Source organism: Danio rerio, chromosome 18 (genome assembly GCF_049306965.1).
Source record: "Danio rerio strain Tuebingen ecotype United States chromosome 18, GRCz12tu, whole genome shotgun sequence".
NCBI classification, from domain to species: Eukaryota; Metazoa; Chordata; class Actinopteri; order Cypriniformes; family Danionidae; genus Danio; species Danio rerio.
The window spans coordinates 4486637-4510713 of NC_133193.1; the positions used below are offsets into that span (position 1 = coordinate 4486637).

At 37.0% G+C, this 24077-nt stretch overlaps 1 protein-coding gene and 1 long non-coding RNA gene across 8 annotated transcripts in view; one reads left to right on the top strand and one right to left on the bottom strand.

Annotated features, from left to right (window-relative positions):
* Nucleotides 1-24077, bottom strand: part of fchsd2 (FCH and double SH3 domains 2) — a 186517-nt gene that overhangs the window by 113843 nt on the left and 48597 nt on the right. For all 7 annotated transcript variants that reach the window (XR_012394170.1, XR_012394169.1, XR_012394167.1 and 4 more), the window contains exon 3: nucleotides 23661-23706. Coding sequence is in view for 2 of the 7 variants with exons in the window: in XM_073930164.1 (XP_073786265.1) it covers nucleotides 23661-23706 (46 nt within the window). In the remaining 5 variants the exon portion in view is untranslated. The remainder of the gene's footprint in view (nucleotides 1-23660; nucleotides 23707-24077) is intronic.
* The window catches only part of LOC141378793 (uncharacterized), a 359890-nt gene that overhangs the window by 31517 nt on the left and 304296 nt on the right, over nucleotides 1-24077 (top strand). The window lies entirely within an intron of this gene.

Below are 24077 nucleotides of genomic sequence, written 5' to 3' on the forward strand. Positions count from 1 at the left end.
GGAGGAGATGCACTGCGGACGGCAGGACTATTGTGTCTCAGCTGGAGAGATGGTGGAAAAAAAACACTGTGCATTCCTTTAGTGATTGACCAGTTGGGCTTTTTACTGATTTTTTTTTTTCAATCTTCATTCATTAATTTTTCTTCGGAGTCACCACAGCAGAATGAACCGCCAAGTAATACTGAAAGACGGCTTAACTGCAACATCCATTAACCCTCCTGTCGTGTTCACATCCTGCCCTTTACTTTAGTGTTCCCGGTCTAAATTGACCGGTCTGTTTTAACTGCTCTTATATTAGCACAAAAATAAATTTTCTCCTCCAAATTTTTATGCAACATTATTTAGGTGTGAACAAATGTCTCAAAGTAGTGTTTAACATAAATTAACAGAATTAGACATAAAATATCTGCAATGAAAATAAAAATAGGTTCTGAAAATGTATGACAAAATGAACAATAGATTACAGAAATCAAAATACTTTGTTTCATTACTAGACAGCTCGCTAAAATAACTCATCACAGGGTCTGACCAAAGAAATTGACATTTTAATCCATCTGAATGACTTATCAACCAGCAAAGCACAAACAAAATGCTGTCCTTTCCTGTGTATTGAGTGATTGAATTTTCAGTGCTTCAAGTATAGTAATATAGGGAATAGTGACTGAGGGTATATATGGTGTGCATGGACACAAAACTAGCACTAGTTATACTTTGGTCATTTTTTAGCGAGATAATAACAGTCTAATATAATAAAATAATTGTTGCTAAGCTAAATGTGCTCCTGCCAGACTCAGAGATTGTCTGAATGGAGAAAGAATTGACGAAAGTGCAGGTTGATTCATGTTGGAGAATCCAACACTTCCATGGCAATTTATATCTTATTGGTTTAGTAGCTAATCCATATGAATTTGTACGATCTCATTTTGTACAATTGCTTATCAATGGTAAGTGCTTGTCCCCAATGACGATTGGGTTTAGGGATGTGGTTGTGTGCCATACCTCCTTTTAAAAATTTTACAATTTTGTACGACTGAACTCATACAGTATGAATTAGCCACTAAACTGACAAAATGTAAAATAGTGATGCTTCCTTGTGAGATTAGGCTGGAGGATCAGCACATAAGCGCGTAAAAGTGATGTGTACTTGCAAAAGACATTGTTCAGTCTGAAGTGAGTGAGTGAGGGAGGGAGTGAGTGAGTGAGTGAGTGAGTGAGTGAGTGAGTGAGTGAGTGAGTGAGTGAGTGAGTAGGTGAGTGAGTGAGTGAGTGAGTGAGTGAGTGAGTGGGTGGGTGAGTGGGTGAGTGGGTGAGTGGGTGAGTGGGTGAGTGAGTGAGTGGGTGTGGGGATGTTTTCTGTCTGATGAATGAATGTAGTCTGGATACCCATTCATTTCCTATGACGGTCACTTTTGACCGGGAACACGACAGGTGTAACAAGGTTGATTAAAACACTCAAAATTTAATGAAAGAGATTATCATCACTTTTATATGTTCATATGCATAGTGTGGAGGATATCATAAGGCCTTGAGGCAATCAGATGTAAAACACAATATTTATGCGTGATTTAAGTTGTAAATCAGGTAAACAAATCAGGTATTTCCAATTTAATTTAAATTATCAGTGAAAATAGGTCATCTGCAAAAAAAAAAAAATAATAACACACACACACACTCATATATATATGTGTATATGTGTGTGTGTATATACACACACACACACACACACACACACACACTTACATATATATATATATATATATATATATATATATATATATATATATATATATATATATATATATATATATATATATACATACATACATATTTACATATATATTTATTTATTTATTTATTTATAAATATATATATGTATGTATGTATGTATGTATGTATGCATGTATGTATGTATATCATCAACCCATCTCTGGGAAACATCCATACACACTCATTCTCACACATACAGTACTGACAATTTAACCCACCCAATTCACCTGTACCGCATTTCTTTGGACTGTGGGGGAAACCAGAGCACCCGAAGGAAACCCACGCGAACGCAGGCAGTACATGCAAACTCCACACAGAAAGGCCGACTGACCCAGCCAAGACATTGGATTTTATGTGCGATATTTCTATTGCATCATTAAAAATGATTGAGGTCATGTCCATGTGTTTTGCGATAAGTGGATATATTGATTATTGCGACAGGTTTAGATCTCGATAACATGGAGACACAGCTACATCTGACAAGCCTGATGAACTGTGATAGCCAGATATTATTGGCAGGATAATTACAGCCGACAGATGAGTGTCACAATCCTGCTGAGAGGAACTGGAGTGATGCGAAAGAAGGAAATATTCAAAAGCTTTAATTACAGCCCAAAAGTGTCCATAGGGAAATGAGGGAAGACAGAGAAAGACAGCACAGCTACATCCCAAGCGGCAGCTAGCATTACAGGTTTTTGTGTCTTTTTAGTTTACCTTCAGGTGTTAGGGTGCTTTCACATCTGTAGTTCGCTTCATTTGGTCCGGACCAAAGGTAATAAATGATACATTGTTGCATTTTCTGCCGTCTTTGGGTCGTTTTCACACCACACTGCTGGCTTTGGTCCGAACCAGTTGAAACGAACCAAATTGCAGTCATCTGACAAAATCCACATCTCTCATTGGCCAGATGTTGTTGAACATATTTCCTAAACTGCTTATTGATTGGTCAGAATTTACGTGCGGGAAAATGCCACTGAACTCCCGCAGGTAAACAAAACCTTTTACTCTGGAGGGACGACTGCACTAACTGATAGTATCCCTGCTTTAGATAAACTATACATTACGAAAATGAAGCGCGGCCGCGGCTGTAAAACAGTGTTTAATGCATCACTCGTCACTTCAGGAGGAGCCGTGAATTAATTTAGCTAAACTGCGACATGGTCATCTTGCGGAAATATTACCAACGATCTATCAGGTAATGTTTTCCCCTCTCTCTCTCTCTCTTTCTGTTGGTAAAGCGCTGTCAACAAATATTTTTCCTCCATATCCCATAATGCACTGCGCATAGCCCTACGGCAGCTGAATTAGTCCAAAACGCGCAGTACTTTTTGTACTCATTTGATGACGTTTTAGTACGGATCATATTCTCACCACAAACAAACCGCTCCAGGGTTCATTTGAAAGCGTACCGAGACCACCTCTTCAAGCAGGTCTCGATACGCTTACTTGGTCCGCTTTTGGTGCGCACTCGAGTACGATTGCTGCATTCTTACCTGCCCAAACGAACCGCACCAAAAGGGGAAACGAACTCTAGTGCGATTCAATCGAACTAAACAAGGCAGGTGTGAAAGCACCCTGAAAGTATTTAAAACTATCACTCAATCACTATCTTTCAGCTTAGTCGCTGATTAATCAGGGTTCGCCACAAGGGAATGAACCACCAATTACTCTGGTATGTGTTTTATATGCCAGATGCAATAAAACTATCAACTGATCAACTATCAACTTTGGTTATGCTTTAAAAATGTAAAAACATTCAAAATGCTATAGACCGAGGATCACCAAACTTGTTCCTGGTCTGGTGTCCTGCAGAGTTTAGCTCCAACCCTAATCAAACACACCTGAACAAGCTAATCAAGGTCTTACATGGTATACTTAAAACATCCAGGCAGGTGTGTTGAAGCAAGTTGGAGCTAAACCCTGCTGGGACACTGTCCCCCCAGGACTGAGATTGGTGACCCCTGCTATAGACCATTTCGATGTGGTGATGTCATTCGCCCATGAACATTTCCTGCTGGTTATCAAACTATTTCATATCTGTAACGAGAGGCGATTCAATCATAACTTGATGTTATAACAGCTATTGTCACATTATTTATCAATATGTGGTTTAAATTTAAAATGTAAATCAGGAAATACAGTACGTCAGGACCATTGTTATTGTTTACATCCATCAAAATGGTCTAGAGTAGTATGGTAATAATATTAATTATTTTTCTCACTTTTGATGAGTTTACTTCTAGAACTTAAACTGTAAAAAAAAAAAAAGTTTACTCTACTTAATAAAGTGATTAAACCTGTTGGTTTAATTAATGAGTAGGGCCAGACGGAATCTGCAGACATTTTTTGCCATTTCTGCAGAGAATTTTGTTAAAAATCTGCAGATTTCTGCAGAATTATTTTGGGAGTATCATAACTAAAACCTCAATATGTGAAATAAATAATAATACCTTTTTTACTTTTATTTAATTTTTAAAATGCAAATACAATTAGATTCACTTTATTTGGTAAACAAAGCAAGCCTCTCATAAAATATCTCTACTAAAAGACAGAAAATATTACTGCACAAACTGCACTGTACATAAATCAGATGATCATTTTCACATTAGTCAATAATATTACTGTAATTAATAAAAAACTGAATAAATATAGATTTACACACATTTACTCAAGTAAATAAACCGAATTAATGCTGGGCTAAAAATCTGCTGAAAATCTGCGGAATTCTGCGCGCACATATTTTTATGTGGGTCTATTAATGAGTAAATAAACTGTGTGTATACCTATAAAAATAGTACTATATATACACTATACCTAACAAAAGTCTTGCGCCTACTTAAGCTTTAGGAGTGACAAATAATAACTTGACTTCTAGTTGATCATTTGGTATCAGAAGTGGCTTATATGAAAGGCAAAGACCTCTAGATTACGCTTACTGTATTTTACCACAATAAACTATTATCATGGCATGATCTTTAATGATTTCATTAGGACAGTAAGCTCTGATTCTGCTTAGACAAAAGTCCTGTCACTGAACAGAAATAATGTCCAGTAAAAGAATATAAAGTCCTGCTGCAGTGGAGACAGAATGAATATTGTGTCTGACTCCATCATGAGCTTGGAGGACTGCATCCATACATCTCTGCACTGACTCAAATCACTGATTAATAAAGTCATCTGGAATGGCAAAGAAAGTGTTCCTGCGGGACTCCCAGAGTTCAAGATAATTTGGATTCATCTTCAATGCCTCCTCCATCTTACCCCACACTGTTAGCCCGGATTTAATCTCTAATTAAACAGTTTAAGTGCAAAATACTTTAGCATAATAATAATTATAAAAAATAATTTTAGATTTGGTTAATTACTTTAACATTTTAAGCGAATTCTACTTTTTTGTAGACAAAGTTTACTGTATGAATAACTTTAAGTACAATAGACTAATGTTTTAAAAGTTTTTGACTGATCACGCCCCCTGCTCCCAACCTGACTCAACTGTTCAGGCTACGCCATTTTCTCGTGGCTGAAGTAGCAGGAGATTTCAGACTTCTGGTGAGTATACTGTAAACATTTTATCCAGTTTTTATTTTCGGCTGTTTAGTAAAACAGGAAAACAGTGTTTTAAGTATGTTTCGCTTTAAATGCGCGGGTCCTGTTTAAACGCTTGCCGTGTGTATTTAGCATGTGAGCTCGCTGGTTAACCGGCAAGATTTGAGTGGTGGACACGATCCCTTTTTAAATATATGACATGCTCAATAATGTTCATTTCTGATGACTGGGCTGGCCAATCCTGCAGCAGCTTGACCTTCTTTGCTTTCAGGAGCTTTGAAGTATGAGGAGTGCAATCCTGCTGAACAATTTGCCCTCTCCTGTGTTTTGTCATGTAATGGGCAGCTCAATCGTCTTGATACCTCAGGCTGTTGATGTTGTCATCCGCTCTGCAGATGAACCATGACTTTTCCTTCACCAAACTTGACTGATATCTGTGTGTGTCTTGGGTTCATGCAGGTCCACAGTGTTTGTGATGATTGGGATGAAGATCAACAGATGATTCATCTGAAAAATCCACCTTCTGCCACTTTCCTAAATGATCAACTAGAAGTCAACTCATTATTTGTCGCTCTTACAACTGAGACCCACAGCAAGGCTTTTGTCAGGTAGTGTGGATATCTGAATAGCATATAAATAGTTACAAGGATTACAAAGGTTTTACTCACATGTTTTACAATGCTTTTCACAGTGTAGGGAATAATTACTACAGCATACTCCTGCATGCATATTTAGCAGATACATCAATCCTGTTGTGCATTGCAATGACTTACATTTCTGGCCATTTAGAACGATTTTAATCAGGTTTCTGTGGTGCATTACGAGATTGCCTCATCTGCAAAGTATAAATAGACACGACGTAGGAATGCACACACACTTTTATTTACAAAGCAATGGATTAACATCATCTCTGACTCAGGCTTACTGAAAAATAAAAAAAAGTGCAACATTTCAGCAGAATGATATCACCTGATTCAAAGTCAAATGTCAAGTCAGTGGCAGATCGACACACACAAATGCACGTGTATTATGAACACACTCAAACAAACCAACTCGGTGGGTCCATACACATGAAGACAACCATAATCCTGTATTTACCCTCAATATTTACACATGCACAAGCAAATAATCTTCATAAACCACTCAATTTTTTTTCCTTTACTGATTTGTGGTGTAGCCCAAGTAAGTTTTAAAGGAAGCTTTTTAATTATACAGATTTCCCCTCTTATTTTTAAAGCTTGGAACAAACTAAAATTTGCTTCATAAATGCGGTCATATAAAATTAGAAGCACAAACTGTATGTTAAATGCAATTAAAGGATGCAACATGATGCAATTAAATGCAAAGATGCAACATGTATTTGCTTGGCAGTGTTGGGCAAGCTACTTGAAAAATGTAGTGAGCTACGCTATTAGCTACTTAACTTAAAATGTAGCATAACTACACTAAAAGCTACCCCCTGGGAAATGTAGCAAGCTAAGCTAAAATCTACTCAGCAAAAGTAGCTTAGCTACATCTAAGCTGTTTTTACAATTTTCATTTTTAAATCGAAGCAACCAAGTCAATCATATCTTAGTGATCAATAAAACTGTCAATGAAACATATGAGGCAGAATAGTTCAGTTCAATTATTTACTGTAAATAAAATGTTGTACTAAACAGAAACGCACAGTATATAACAGCTACAACAAAAAAATTCAATAAAACCAGGTGTTACACATTTAAAATACTATAGTCATTTCTAGTAAATGGAAATATTTTGATAAATAAATAAATATATAAATTTATTTATTTATTTATTTATATTGTCTGTCTAACCTGCCAAAGCTGAAATCTACAGCTATGCGGGTTGACGGGTGTTAATGTAAAGCCCTGTATATATATATATATATATATATATATATATATATATATATATATATAAAATATTATATATATATATATATATATATATATATATATATATATATATATATATATATATATATATATAAATATATATATAAATATATATAAATATTATATATAAATATTATATATATATATATATATATATATATATATATATTATATATATATATTATATATATATATATATTATATATATATATATATATATATATATATATATATACAATATATATATATATACAGTATATATATATATATATAATATATATATATATATATATATATATATATATATAAWATATATATATATATATATATATATATATATATATATATATATATATATATATATATATATATATATATATATATATATATATAAAAATAAAATATGGGCTTTACATTAACACCCGTCGACCCGCATAGCTGTAGATTACAGCTTTGGCGGGTTAGACAGACAATCCCACTAGCCACTTTGCCTGGTTGAAAAAAAAATTTAAATTGTAGTTTTCCTAAAAGCAGGGTTCGACAATATAAGGATGACCCAATATGCGTGCAAATGTGATCTTGTGATCAAATGTGAATCAAGAAGTAAAATAATTGTGATCATTTGCTTTCTTCTGCTTGCGTGAATACCGAATGAGAGAATGATCATCACTCGCACTAACAGCTGATGTGATGCGCGCTACTTCTTAAAACGCGTGCGGGCGACTGCTTAACGTGTGCACGCTCCCGAATCGTAAAGCAACCTTGTCTGGAACACCTTTTGTAAACGCAACTGTCATTGGTTCTCTTTCAAATAAACTAGACAAAAACTGATGAACATGCATCCACAGACCTGATGCTTTTAAGAGCTCAAAATGTGTCTTTTTGTAAGCGGCACCGGTTGCTTTCACTTCGAACAGATTATTAAATGGCCTAAAGTTAACCGCGTGCATGTGATCATTCTTTCATTATCACACACGGTATGTTTCACCTGCTTTAATTTGCTTACGGTTTTATTTGCTTTCATTTTTGTAAAAATGGTTTAATTATCTTTTTTTTTACAATATTGCTTTAATGGGAGATGAACTCTCCATTTATGTGCAGTCAACCGGTGATCTGAGAGATCTTTATCCATGATAGATTACTGTGCATATTTTTGATACATGACAATAGTTATTTTGTAAAAGTCAATTGCTTTTCTTTCTTTTTAAGAAATGTTTTGTTAAATAAAAAGTATAGTATACAGCTATATTTTGCTTGTTTTGACACATAAAAAATAGTGGCTAAGAAATAATTATTGTTTAGTGTGGTTATAGGGATAAATTTGGTACATCGTTAATTTTGAGCTCTAAAAAAAAGTCATGTGAAATAAAAACGAATTGCAATATAACACTATGAAACCACGACCCATTTGCTCATGCTCATAGAGCAAGCTCATACTCGACACACAAAAAGTGAAATGAATGAGGACGCATGTGGACATAACACAAAATTTAAATCAAGTAATTTCAGCATGTTAATGTCAAATTTATGCATATAAAATATATTTTCCCAACAACAAAATTGTGGCTAGTGAAAATGCAGAGTGGCTAGTAACACTAGAAAACTACTAGCCACAGTGGCCGGTGATTAAAAAAAGTTAACGTAAAGCCCTGTATGTATATATTTATATTTAAATAGGATATTTATATATATGTATATATATATATATATATATATGTATATATATATATATATATATATATATATATATATATATATATATATATATATATATATATATATATATATATATAAAAATATCCTATATATATATATATATATATATATATATATATATATATATATATATATATATATATATATATATGTATATATATATATATATATATATATATATATATATATATATATATATATATATATAAATATATATATATATATATATATATATTGTAATAAGCATTATAGTGTTATATATACTAAAGTATTTTAATTTTTTGAGCAAAGCATCAGAAATTAAGTTATTGCATCTTAACAAGTACTTCTTAAGCTATGGTCACAAGGAATCCTGCTTCAGAAATAACTCCTCTCCCTCAGTCATCTTTCCATCAAGCAGAGGTGGCAGTAACGCACCAAGAAAGTTTTTTGTCAAACACCGTAAAACAGGAAGAAAAAAATCATCCTTCTTCCTATCATATGGATTTACTTCCATCGGCTAGACACCGGCCTCACAGCTCAGTGAATGTCGGTGCCGTCACTTATTGATCCACGATCCATAAATGTAGCTTGTGTGAACGCTTCTGCGCTACTTGACTAATAAAATAGCTTTGCTACTGAAAAGCTATTTGGTTTAGAAAGTAGCGACGCTACCGCCACGCTACTGAAAAATGTAGTTACGCTAGTAGCGCCACTACTTGTAGCGACGCAACTGTCCAACACTGTAGCTTGGGCAGTTGGTAACTTACATATCACTTCATCACTTTAGATAGATATTATGCTAAAGAATCTTTCAAATCATCATTCAAATACTAGCTCTAAAGTGATGTTGGTAAATGACCAATGGTTCCTGCTGTTTTAATGTCCGCTGCAGATGAGAATGAACTCCCAACAGTGCCAATATACAGCCATATAGCACTGCTACGAGTGTGATATTGCTCAGAAAAATCGTACTTATTGTGCGGCATACAACATTCTGTTTACTCTCAGTGTACTACAAGCTTGTTGCAACGCAGTTTGTATAGTAACTAAAATAAAACAGCTGCTTCTCTACATACCAGTGCTTCTCTACATACAGTATTGGCATGCAACACTCTTTGCTATCATGCTAGTGAGTGGCTGTTAGCATATCTACAAGCGTTGTGGGACGAGTTATGTGTCAGAGTTTACTAGTTTGTGACCTCTCTCTCCCACATGTGACTGTCAATTAGCAGTGAGCTAATTGGGACGAGTTTCACACACTGGCAGCACAGTTAGTGCAAACGCAACCAAATCTGATGGAAAGTGCTCTGCATGACGAGTTGGACAGAGAAATGATGCAACTCTGAGACTGAGAGAGGCTGAAGAGGAAAGGACATGCAGAGGAGACAGCACTGTGTGGTTATTGGCTAGCTTTGCCCAGCTATTATTGTTTATGTGCATTAGCTTGATTACTGTATTATGCTAACCAAACCTGCCTATCAATTAGCATTTTTATGATTATTCAGAGCATACTAACAACAACTCTAAGCACCCGAACATCCACCTAGGAACCACTTTGAGCACTCTAACATCCACCTGGCAACCGCTGAGCATCCTAACATCCGCCTGGCAACCGCTGAGCACCCTAACATCCCCTAGCAACCACTGAGCACCCGAACATCCTCCTAGCAATCACTCTGAGCACTCTAACATCCACCAAGCAACCGCTGAGCACCCTAACATCCCCCTAGCAACCACTGAGCACCAGAACATCCTCCTAGCAATCACTCTGAGCACCTAAAATCCACCTAGGAGCACCCAAACATCCACTTAGCAACCACTCTGAGCACCCCAACATCCACCTAGCAACCACTTTGAGCACTCTAACATCCACCAAGCAACCGCTGAGCACGCTAACATCCACCTATCAAACACTGAGCACCCGAACATCCTCCTAGCAACCAATCCGAGCACCCTAAAATCCACCTAGGAGCACCCAAACATCCACTTAGCAACCACTCTGAGCACCCCAACATCCACCTAGCAACCACTAAGCACTCGACATCCACCAAAGAGGACCCAAACATCCACTTAGCAGCCTTTCTGAGCACCCGTACATCTACCTAGCAACCACTAAGCACCCGGACATCCACCTAGCAACCACTAAGCACTCGACATCCACCAAAAAGGACCCAAACATCCACTTAGCAACCACTCTGAGCACCCTAAAATTCTCCAAGCAACCACTCTTAACACCCTTAAATCTACCCAGCAACCACTCAGAGCACACTATAATGCACCTAGCAAACACATTCTGAGCTTGTTACCATGCACCTAGCAACCATTGAGCACCCTAACACCCACCTAGCAACCACTGAGCACCCTTAACATCCACCCAGCAAACACTGAGCACCCTAACACTCCCATAGCAACCGCTGAGCACCCTAACATCTACCTAGGAAACATTGAGCACCCTAACATCCCCCTAGCAACCACTGAGCACCTTAACATCCACCAAGCAAACACCAAGACCCTAACATCCACCTAGCAACCACTTAGCACCCTAACGTACACCTAGCAACTGCCAAGCACTCTAAAGTCCACCTAGCAACCGCTGAGCGCCCTAACATCCACCTATCAAACACTCTGAGCACCCTAACATCCCCCTAGCAACCGCTGAGCACCCTAACATCCACCTATTAAACACTGAGCACCCTAACATCCTCCAAGCAACCACTCAGCACCCTAACATCCCCCTAGCAACCACTGAGCACCCTAACATCCACCTAGCAACCACTGAGCACCCTAACATCCACCTAGCAACCACTGAGCACCCGAACGTCCCCCTAGCAACGACTGAGCACCCTAACATCCACCTAGCAACCACTGAGCACCCGAACGTCCCCCTAGCAACGACTGAGCACCCTAACATCCACCTAGCAACCACAGGGTACCCTAATATCCACCCAGCAACAACAGAGCACCCTAATATCCACCTAGCAACCAATGAGCACCCTAACATTCACCTAGCAACCACTTAGCACCCTAAAATCCACCAATCTACCACAGAGTACCCTAACATTGACATAGCAACCACTAATCACCCTAACAACCACCTAGCAACCACTGAGCACCCTAACGTCCACCTAGCATCCACCTAGTAACCACTCTGAGCATTCTAGCATCCACTTAGCAATTACTCATAGCACCCTAACAACAGTAACCACCCTAAGTAACCTACACCATCTAGCATTAATTGCTGTGATCTAGATTACAGGATCATATCTGGCAGCTGTAGATGAGAGAAGAGCTGATGTGTGTGTGCGTTTGAGACGTGTGTGTACAGTATGTGTCAGGCATGTCTAATGTACGTCTGCACTGAGAGTTCATGCTCATGATGTGTCAGGCGAAATCAAGTCTCTCTCTCTCTGACTCTCAAAACCCTATCACTTCTCTTCCTTCTCCTGCCCTTCATCCTGTCATCTTGCCTTTTCTCCGCATCAGGAGCCAGAAACACACGGGCAACTCATTAGAGCCCCAGAACAGAGAGACAGAAAGACGGAGACAGAGACTGAGTTTCTCCATCTGTTACTGCGCTATCCAGACACGCTCCAGTGGAAAAAGATCTAGCGATATCCATTTATCCTTGCTGCCGCCCAAACAGTCAAACAAGGTCATTGCAATGCTCCGACCTGTAGTTCACTCGAAAAAGAGAAAAAGCAGCTCTTCATAAAGGATGACAGTGAGGCTGCTGCACAATCACCTCAGATACACTGTCAAAACAGCCGGCAGACCATAATATGATCAAACCAAACGACACTAAAGAACACTTAACAAGACCTAAACTTGCCCATTAAGCTTTTCTTTACCCTTGAGGAGAAAACATCCACCTAGCAACCACTTAAAGCATCCTAGCAACCACTCTGAGCACACTAACATCCACCTAGCAACCACTCGGAGCACCCTAACATCCACCTAGCCACCACTGAGCACTAACATCTACCTAGCAAGCACCCATAGCACCCTAGCAACCATTCCAAACACCCTAACATCCACCTAGCAACAACTCTGGGCACACTAACATCCACCTAGCAACCACTGAACAACCCAACATCAACCTAGCAACTACTTAGCAGCCAAACATCCACCTTGCAAACACTAAGCACTCCAACATCCTCCTTTTTAAAAATCAGAGCACCTTAGTCGCTAGGGTCCACCTAACAACCACTTAACATCCACCTAGCAACCACTTAGCACCCTAACATCCACCTAGCAAGCACTAAGCACTTTAACATCCACCTAGCAACCACTATAAGCACTAACATCCACCTAGCAAACATTCAGAGCACCCTAGCAACCACTCCGAGCACCCTAACATCCACCTAGCAACCACTTTGAGCACCCTAACATCCACCTTTTAAACACTCAGAGCACTTTAGCAACCACTCTGAGCACACTGTAATGATGCACCTAGCAAACACATTCGGAGCACGCTAACATCCAAGTAGCAACTACTGAGCGCCCTAGCATCCACCTAGCAACCACTCTGAGCACCCTAAAATCCACCTAGCAACCACTCTTAGCACACTGTAATGCATCTAGCAAACACATTCGGAGCACCCTAACATCCACCTAGCAACCACTGAGCACCCTAACATCCACCTAGCAACCACTGAGCACCCTAACGCCACCTAGTAACAACGAGCACCCAAACATCCATCTAGCATCCACTGAGCACGCTAACATCCACCTAGCAACCACTGAGCACCCAAACATCCACCTAGCAACCAATGAGCACCCTAACATTCACTAAGCAAACACTCTGAGCACCCTAACATCCACCTAACAACCACAGAGTACCCTAACATCCACCCAGCAACCACTGAGAACCCTAACATCCACCTAGTAAACACCCAGAGCACCATAACATCCACCTAGCAACCACCGAGCACCCAAACATCCACCTAGCAACCAATGAGCACCCTAACAATCACTAAGCAAACACTCTGAGCACCCTAACATCAACCTAGCAACCACTTAGCACTTTAACATCCACCTAGTAACCACTATAAACACTCTAGCATCCACATAACAATTACTCATTGCACCCTAGCATCAGTAAACACTTTAGGTACCTTAACATACACCTTATTTCAATTTCATGTAGTTAAAATATGGCCTGAACACTTTACACTAATGCAAATTATTCTGATGTAATAATGGTATCAATATAAATATATGAATGCACTGCATTTTATGATTATTATTATAAAACTGTGTGCAACCTGACCAGGGTTAAAATGTTACAAAGAATACTTCTTATTGTTACATAAAATAACAGCATTTGATAAATATCGAGCTGCATTGATGAGTATAAGGACATGTCCAATAGCATGTTGTAGGAGTTTTAGTAAGCTTTAGCTCACTTCTGGGCTAGGAATGGATTTCAGTTTAAGCACACACACACACACACACATTCTCCAGTCTGCAGTTTGAGCATCTCTCTCTGTCCCGCCGGTGATGCTGAAGGTCTTATAGGAGTCGGTCTGAGCTCACAGATATAGACTGACTCCAGCTCAGCGCCACGCCCCCTTCTTTACCCCCGCTCCTCTAAAACACAAGTGTTCCTCTGTTCTTCTGGCCTGGCCAATAAAACAATGTTTATTTGTGTGGACAGCTGCACAGCGCGCCCAGCTCATGAGCGGGCCGTGAGTACGCCAGCATGCCAAGTGCGATAAAGGATAAAAGCCTGGAGCGGGTTTGAGGAAAAAAAAAAAAAACGCCTCACAGACCTGAATGGACGGCTATCAAGTTCACTTTCAGTCATTTCATTTATTAAACCAAGACTCGTCCATTCACAGGAGCGGGAGTCAGCCAGAGGAACTCGCTTGTTTTGGTAGAATGTGAATGACGGCATCACCATGGCAACATCAGAATCATTTAGCATCTCTAAGCCCCGCCCCCTTCACCTGTTTTTTTGCTCATCAACAACAACGGCTGCACTTCTTTGGGGATTTTTTATCTGCTCTATTTTGTTTTTTTGCCCAGCAAAATGAAAAACAGGTCAACAAACCAAACCAACATGCTACAAGGCCATTATAAACTTTCATTTGAAGGAAACTTGTCTATCAAAATCTGATTTAAAGAGTTTTTTTTTTAAATACTTTTTTAGTATTTTTTTTTTTGTTTTTGACAGTTTGTTGTATTTCTACTCGATTTGGTTTTTTTCGCACAGCAAAATAGAAAAACTGAGTAACAAACAGCTACAAGGCTATTATAAACTTTGAAGAAACCTTGTATATGAAAATCTCATTTTAAGAGTTTTTTTTTGAAGACTTTTTTCTTTTTTTGTCGTTTTTGACTTTTCTGGCATTTTTTTCTACTCTATTTAGTTTTTTTTTTCACACAGTAAAACTGAAAAAGAGTCTCGATAAAACTAACAAGCTAAGAGGTCTTTATAAACATTATAAATTACGGTAAAGAAGAATGAAAAATAATTGTGAAGGACAAAAACAAGAAAAAAAAAAAAACTTTTGAAGTTAATGACTGCAAGCTCTTCCAAATTAGCAGACAAATGAATGCACTGAACATACCTGAATATAAACAACGCTGAAAATGACAAATTGTGTTATTGTTTTCATTAAAGTCATTTAAAATTAACAACCTTGAAAATCACAACAGTTCTGTCTTAAAGACTTATTTCATTTTTAACTTCAAAAAAGCACATTAGATATTTATTAACCAATTTATATACAGATGAAGTCAAAATTACTTGTCCTCCAGTAAATTTGTATTTGTATTGTATCTTTTTCAAATATTTCCCAAACGATGTTTAACAGAGCAAGGAATTTTTCACGGTATTTCCTATAATATTTTTTCCACTGGAGAAAGTCTTATTTGTTTTATTTCCGCTAGAATAAAAGCAGATTTTAATTTTTTAAAAACCATTTTAAGGTCAATATTATTAACCCCCTTAAGCTATATTTTTTTGATAGTCTACAGAACAAACCACTGTTATACAATGACTTGCCCAATTATTCTAACTTTACCCTAATTACCCTAGTTAAGCCTTTTAATGTCACTTTAAGCTGAATACTAGTGTCTTGAAAAATATCTAGTAAAATATTATGTGCTGTCATCATGTCAAAGATAAATCAGTTATTAGAGATCAGTTATTATAAACTATTATATTAATTGTTTTTCATTTCAAGTAAGGAAAAAAATTCTCAATTAATTTTTCACATTATTGATTATGCTGAGATTATGTTTCAAGAGTTTTCAACTCTGTATTTAGGTTTGGTTTAAGTTTCATGATGCATCATTGCATATTATATAAATCTCATGACTTGCTTTAACTTAAATTCCGTATATAATATCATTGGTATTTGTTTCTTTTTAATCGTGTTTATTTCAGTGGCCCCCATCTTATTTAAAGCAGTGCTTTTGTTCCATTTACCTCTTCATATTCTCTTTGACACATGCAACAGAATTACTTTTTCTGTTTCAAGGATTACAACAGAAAGTGGCCATATAAAACTCCTTTTCACTAATAATCTCCCTTCTTCTTTTAGATCAATCAAGATATTTAGTCTTTTCAGGACTAATTTATTTTCTGTTTTGGGAACAACTTGTAAATGTTTTTAATTTCAGTGTACATTTAAATGTTTATTTCTTATTTGTATTTTTAACTGTTTGTACTTTTGATTATAAGTGTTTTCTTTTTAAGCTTTAGACCAGTGGTTCTTACACTTTTGTCATCGAGTACCACCTCAGAGACTAATTTTCTCGAGATGACTGAGTAACGCGAGACCTGGTGTGAGACCCAAAATGGCGGCGCCCGTCTGCTAGACAAACAAACAACTTTGGTCCACTTTGGTCTTATTTTAATTTTTCCTCCACTTTTCTCCTCACTATTCATCCTCGTGTCTCACCCATCAGAAATTGGATTATATCTTTGCATCTGGACTATTTTTTTTCCAATCTAATTAATCCAGGCAGATTAATTTCTATTAATAAAACTATTGATTAATGTCAGCCACTTTAGACATTATAAATAGTTTGAACAGTAACACTGTACTGTGCTTATATGTAAAAAAACAAACAAATAAAAATTAAACGTCAATGTTTAAATTAAAATATCCTTTTAACTGTTAAAAATGAAATATTACTATTCTTAAAAAGTTAAAAAAAAAAAAAAAAAAAAACTGCTGCACTCAGGGCTTTATTTGTGACGGAACATGCCGGATCCGGAACCTCTGAAATCTGATCCGGCACCTCATTTTATCGATCTAGCACTGGCTGTACTAAAATGTAAAGTATTAACACAAAGTAGACACTTTATAAACACCTGCAAATGTCGCCTGGACCTCAGAAATCTTGGCTATATGTCGTCATATTTATATATAAATAATTTGATACATTTTAAAATATATATAGGATATAGATATGACATTTGATTCCTCCGCGTACCACCAGAAGGAAGCCCGCGTACCACTAGTGGTACATGTACCACAGTTTGAGGACCACTGCTTTAGACTGTGGGAAGTGGTTCAGGTGAAGTTTACTGCTTGTTGTTTGCTTTGTTTAGCTGTATGCTTGTTGCAATCTGTTGTACTCTATTCTGATTTATGTACTTTTTAGGGACCCCCTCGAAAACGAGACTGTTCATCTCAAGGGGCGATCTCATTTAAAACATTCAAACAAAACTATGATGTTTAGAAATATGCTGAAATAAAAAAATGATTTCCATTAAAGAGAAATTGGGGGAAAATATACAGGAGGGCTAATAGTTCTGTATTTATAACTGTATTTACACCATTTATTTATTTATTTTATTTATTGTTTTTTTTTTGCATATAATGCAACTTAAAGCACAATTTAAGATGCACTTAAAAAAAAGTGTCATCAACCCACAATAGATTATGGCAAAAATTCATTCATTCATTTTCTTGTCGGCTTAGTCCCTTTATTAATCCGGGGTCGCCACAGTGGAATGAACCGCCAACTTAGTTTTTAAAAAACTAAAACTCAGCAAGTTTTTACGCAGCGGGTGCCCTTCCAGCTGCAGCCCATCTCTGGGAAACACACACACTCATACACTACTGATAATTTAGCCTACCCAATTCACCTGTACCGCATGTCTTTGGACTGTGGGGGAAACCGGAGCACCCGGAGGAAACCCACGCGAACGCAGGGAGAACATGCAAACTCCACACAGAAACGCCAACTGAGCCGAGGATTGAACTAGCGACCCAGCGACCTTCTTGCTGTGAGGCGAACGTGCTACCCACTGTGCCACTGCGTCGCCCAGTATGGCAAACACAATTAGTGCAAACAGCACAAGTTAAATATTAACAACCCCACAAAAGCCGGCCTGCGTAAAGATTACAACGATCTGACAATTTTATGGAGAAGCTCAGTTATGAAAGTCAATTATGAAAGACTCGGGTCACACACAAGGGAGGTTAAGCAAACCGTTCTGAATGCCTGGGGTCAAAGTTCAAGTCAACCTAATCACTAATGCACACAAACAGCTGATCAGCTTCTAGAAGATAACAAAGCAGTTTCACACTAAAAGAAAACTCTTCAAGTGATCCAACTTAATTATAACCTAAATCCAGCAAACTGTTTGGCCCAAACCCTCATCTGAGCGTCCATGTGTCATGCATCTGCTGTGTGTGTGCGTGCGCTTCTTCATTAAGACCATGTGCCGTTTGCGTTTATGGCATTATAATGATTGTAAGATGATCCAGTAAATTAAACACTTAAATGCAACACGAGCATCTCATTTGATTATTTTCCTCTTTCTATTTGAAAGCTAACATCCATGCAAATACGTCTACAGCAGCATAAACCCCATAGCGAAATCTTTACAGGTTGATACAGCTGTCTAATCTTGTGCACCATAATACTGTCTTATTAAGTGCACTAAATAGTCTCAAATGCAGTTTTCTTGAGGCTGTTTGCATGACGTGCACAGAATGTGAGCTCCTAATCCAATGGGTTAATAATCTGCGGGATATAATCTCAGGATCAGTGCATTCATTCTGCCGGTTTGATGTAACGTTTGCGTGCTGACAAAAGTCAACATTCATTTTTTTTAACACATGATAATATTAGTCATGCAAAAGACCACAACACACACAACTCAGATCACATTGTGGCTTTTAAATCACATATTGAAACATTTTTACATAAGCAAAAAAAAAAAAGGAGGAGAGAATTGTAATTTATATATATATATATATATATATATATATATATATATATATATATATATATATATATATATACACACATACATACATACATACACACATATATATATATATATATATATATATATATATATATATATAGCTGACATTTGTAGGTACAGACATCTATTGTGTGCGCGTTCTTGTAGGGCTGTGCAATTAATCGAAAATTCGATTTCGATTTTGGCTTCTAACGATTATAAAAAAACCATTAATCGAGATAAACGATTATTCCATTATTTACGGCCCCCTTTCCAGTTGTCCTCACTTGTTGGTCTTAAAAGCGCGAAAGACCGCATGCTTGTGTATGTGCGGCGCGCAGACAGTCAGAAGCATGCAGTCTGCACTTGGTCTCATTCGCACATTGTGACGAGTAGAGAGCACACACATCTAAAGTCATTAACGCGAACGCTTTAATGTTCAAATAGGTGTCAAAACACGGTGATTAGTGATTATTCATATTAACCCTCATTGTGTAATAAACAAACGAGTTGAGGAGGATCAAAAGACACGTGAAAGAGAAACCATTAAAGTGACAGAGCATAGCTGCCGCCTGTTTTATCATGATTAATAAAACAACGAGAAAATCCCTCTCTGCTCTTGACTGAAGACTTTTGTAGCTAAAGTGTTTTTCTTACGGTGAAGATGCTAAAAGCACAGTTTGTTTCATATTTTTATTCTATTGTATTTATTTCTCTTTCCTTTGCAAGGAGGAAAATAATATATGCAGTTTATTTATATGCAGAATTATTAGCCCTCCTGAATATTAGCAACCTTTTCCCCCAATTTCTGTTTAATGGAAAGAAGATTTCTGAACATAATAGTTTTAATCATTCATTTCTAATAACTGATTAATTTTATATTTGCTATGATGACAGCTCATAATATTTTAGTAGATATTTTTTTTAAATACAAACATTCAAATTCAAAGGCTTAATTAAGGTAATTAGGCAAGTCATTATATAACAGTAGTTTCTTCTGCAGACAATCAAAAATATAGATTGCCTAAAGGGGCTAATAATATTGACCTTAAAAGAGGTTTTAAAATATTAAAATCTGCTTTTATTCTAGCCAAAACAAAACAAAGAAGCCTTTCTCCAGAAGAAAAAAATATTAGAGGAAATACTGTTAAAATTCCTTACTTTGTTAAACATCATTTGGGAAATATTTATTTAAAAACAATTCTTAGGAGTGCTAATAATTTTGACTTCAACAGTAATCGTTTGGAATAATCGTGATTACAATTAAGACCAAAATAATCGTGATTATGATTTTTCCCAAAATCGAGCAGCCCTACGTTCTTGGCAGTTTAACACCCCTATTTAACACTGCACAGATAAACTTCAAACAGTAGGAGATGCAGAGGTGTACTAAGACCAGACACATTTCGGTTGGCTAAAAAGAACATTGTGTTAACCTGTGAGAGTGTCTGGAAAAGCTTCAGCTTCAAGTGCAGCTCAGTTTAAACACTGCCAGAAGAAACCACAGTACATATCTTCTTGACAAGCACTGAGATATTGCCGGCGCAATAAAAAAAAGATTATCTTGGTGATAAAATGCAGCAGACTCATGTCTGATGTCGAAATGAATGATAAATGCAAAAAGTGCACTTGTGAAATATGAATGACCTGGTAATAATGATCATACGTAAGGTTGGAAAATATGACAAAAATCTCATATGACTAAATAAATCATCTCATATCCTGATATACAGTATAATACAGTGTTTTTGTATAAATTAAATCAATTAATAGTTTAAAATTACATAAAGTGGTGGAAATAAATATTAAACACATCACCATTTTTTCTCAGAAAACAAATTTCTAAAGGTGCTGTTGACTTTAAAAATTTTACCGGATGTTAGTAACAACCAAAGAAATATATATATGCAAAAAAAAAAAAAAAAAAATCAATACAAATGAAGTTCTGTGTAATAAAATGAAAAGATGCAGGAAGAAAGTACTGAACACATAAAGAAAGGAAGGTGTAGAAGAGCAGTGAAAGTCCAGACAGCAGCTGAAATCTCTCAGTAGTTCTCCAGCAACCCTCTGCCTTTCCTCAGTGTAAATGAACATCAGCTGCTTCAGTCCAACCTCTACATTAGCAGGAGGATGAAGATGGAAGATGGTTATTGTTGGTCAACAAACGCCGGTTGAACATTAAACGCGATGGCAAAGAAAGCAAGAGAGGTATTTTTGTGGACAGACGACGAGGTCGAGTTGTTACTAAACGTAACAAATAAATAACTGCACAATGGTGCCTAAAACAGACAATAGTGCAAACAACGCTCCCATTTCTACACCCATGTTGTTGTTTACAGTACTGTCTTCCGGTAGCGTTGAAGCCATGTGTTATAGTCAAGTGATAGAGGCTTGACCAATAAGGGAAGGATACGCGATGACACAAAAGCCCCAATCAGGTAGTGAATCTTAACAGCCCCGCCTCCATTTTCAGATGTCTCCATTTTTCCTCATCCACACTAAGACGGAGCAGCAGCGTTTCAGAATGAAAACGGCCTCTCCAGCGTTTTCAAAATGCTCCGTTTTCAGTGCTCGAGAACTCTTGTGTAGTGTGGACGGATGGCGTAACCAAAGAAAAACGTATGCGTTTTAAAACGAAAACGCATTAGTGTAAACGGTGCCTAAGTTCATACCGAAGGTGGTGAGAGACAAGAGCGTCTAAGGTCGCTCTGGCCGCCCTTGCGACAACGCCTTCAGCTCCGGCAAAGAGAGTGTCAAAATTTGCTACGTTAATCTCGTATTTAAAGGGGCCGTTGCAGCATATCATATCAGTTACATTCCTGCATAAACATGCTTTCTAGCGTGAAAATGTTCCATACTTTTATCAAATTCATTTAACAATGGGAAATCAAATTGCTTTTGTTGTGGCTTTGCTGCACTTAATTATCCAATGTGTGCATATGTCTGAAATATCCTGAGGCAGCTGTTTTGTACTGTACATGAGATTCCCGCTTTTTAAAGTAAAAAAAAAATATATATATATAACATTAACGCACATCAGTAACTCGCCAGAAACTTTTTAAATGCACGTTCCTGTAAGAAAACACTGCAAATAATTGGAAATCCAGCAACCGCAATAATCAAACCCTTGCGAACAACTGTGGTCGGAACCAAAGTTTACAAATCTGTGACTCCTCTCAAGCAGTGGGCTTCTACATTCTGATTGCTTGCCTCCGAACCACATCATAGGCTCATAACCATAAAGTTGACTTGAACTCTCCTCGACGCCCACACCGGCGAACATGCGATGCTCCTCATCGCTTATTGTCGCTGGCTCCCATTCAAAATGAATGACTTCCGGCTACTTTGACGCTCTCACCGATTTCCGTGTGAACATACAGTCAGCTTCTCACAATAAATAAAAAATGATCATTTTATGTTATATAAAATTAACATAACGCAGTCTGGAGGACAAACTGAAGTGCATGATGAAGCAATATAACAATTGAGAAAAAACACCACAACCCATTTCCTAATGTAAACTACAAGACAGAAGCCCATCAGACCTGGATATATAGCAAAGTTACATCTGATATTAGAATTTTATTAGTAATATTTAATAAGTGGATAACTTTAAACGCATGTGTAAATAGGATTTGAAACATTTAAACACCTTCATTCAATCAGCCTGCTTTCATAGGTAGAAAAATAAACCTGTTTCACGTTCTTATGCAAATGGCCTTTTCATAGACATACACCTGCTTAAAGAACCAGCAATCAATTCAGGAAAGAGGTTGACAAAACAGAAGGATTCACCACAACCAAAAAGCACATTATAAAACGTGTAATTAGTACCAAAAAGAAGCATTTAAAAATAATAATAATAAATAAAAAAATCATACTTCATGAACTGCTAAGCTTTAGTTGGAACCAAACCGGTGCGATTTTCCAACATTCAAACAGCGACAGAAGTTTGGACAAGACTTCTGGCAGGATTTGTGCTCAACTCAACCAGGTTCACAGTGATTAGCTCAAATCTGTTGACAAATTCTCTAAAAAAAAAACTGTCTCATTAGCGCACAAAAATAAAACCTCTGTCACTTACTGACCCTTGACTTGTTTCAACTCAAGTATCTTTCTTCTGTCGAACACAAAAGAAGACCCTTTGAAGAAAGCTGAAAACTTGCAACCACTGACTTCCATAATAGGACAGACAAATACTATGAAAGTCAATGGTTACAGGTTTCAAGCTTTCTTTAAAAGTTCTTCTTTAAAATGTTTGAAACAAGAATAGGATCAGTAAATGATGATGGACTTTTCATTTTTGGGTGAACTACTCCTATTGAATAACCTACTGAAGCCACAGATTTCCAGTGGTCCCATAGTAATAGACAATGGTTTTGGGCTGTAAGAGCATAAGAGTAGTGAACATCTGCAATGGCTTCAGTGTGACATTAATCAACGCAACAGAGCTGTAATCAACAAAACACACTCAAACCCTCTGATATCATCATCATAATCATAATCATCAGGAAAGACGGAAAGCGTATTCTCACCTGTGCGTAATCTCTCTCCAGAGTGGCCTTCTTCTGGCTGTAAGTCCTGCAATTAAGGAAAAGCAGACAATAACTTTCAGGCAACAGAACAACACAAGAATAACAATCAGCCTGTATATTTAAAGTCAACAGCAAATGGTGATTGCATTCATTTGCATGAAATAAAACTGAATATTCAACGATAATAAATAAATTATTTCATCCTGAAACACTACTATGTTTGCTATTCTTTATGCTGTTGTGATTAAGGCCCAGATTATGACATAGAAAATAAACATTACATTTCATTTAGGATTCAAACATTCAAATACACATAACTACAAACAAAACATAACATTTAAGGTTTGTAAACTACACGTGGATGTCTACGAAGATGGCAATAATATTTATTTTTCAATAAATCAGTATGGTGTGCTT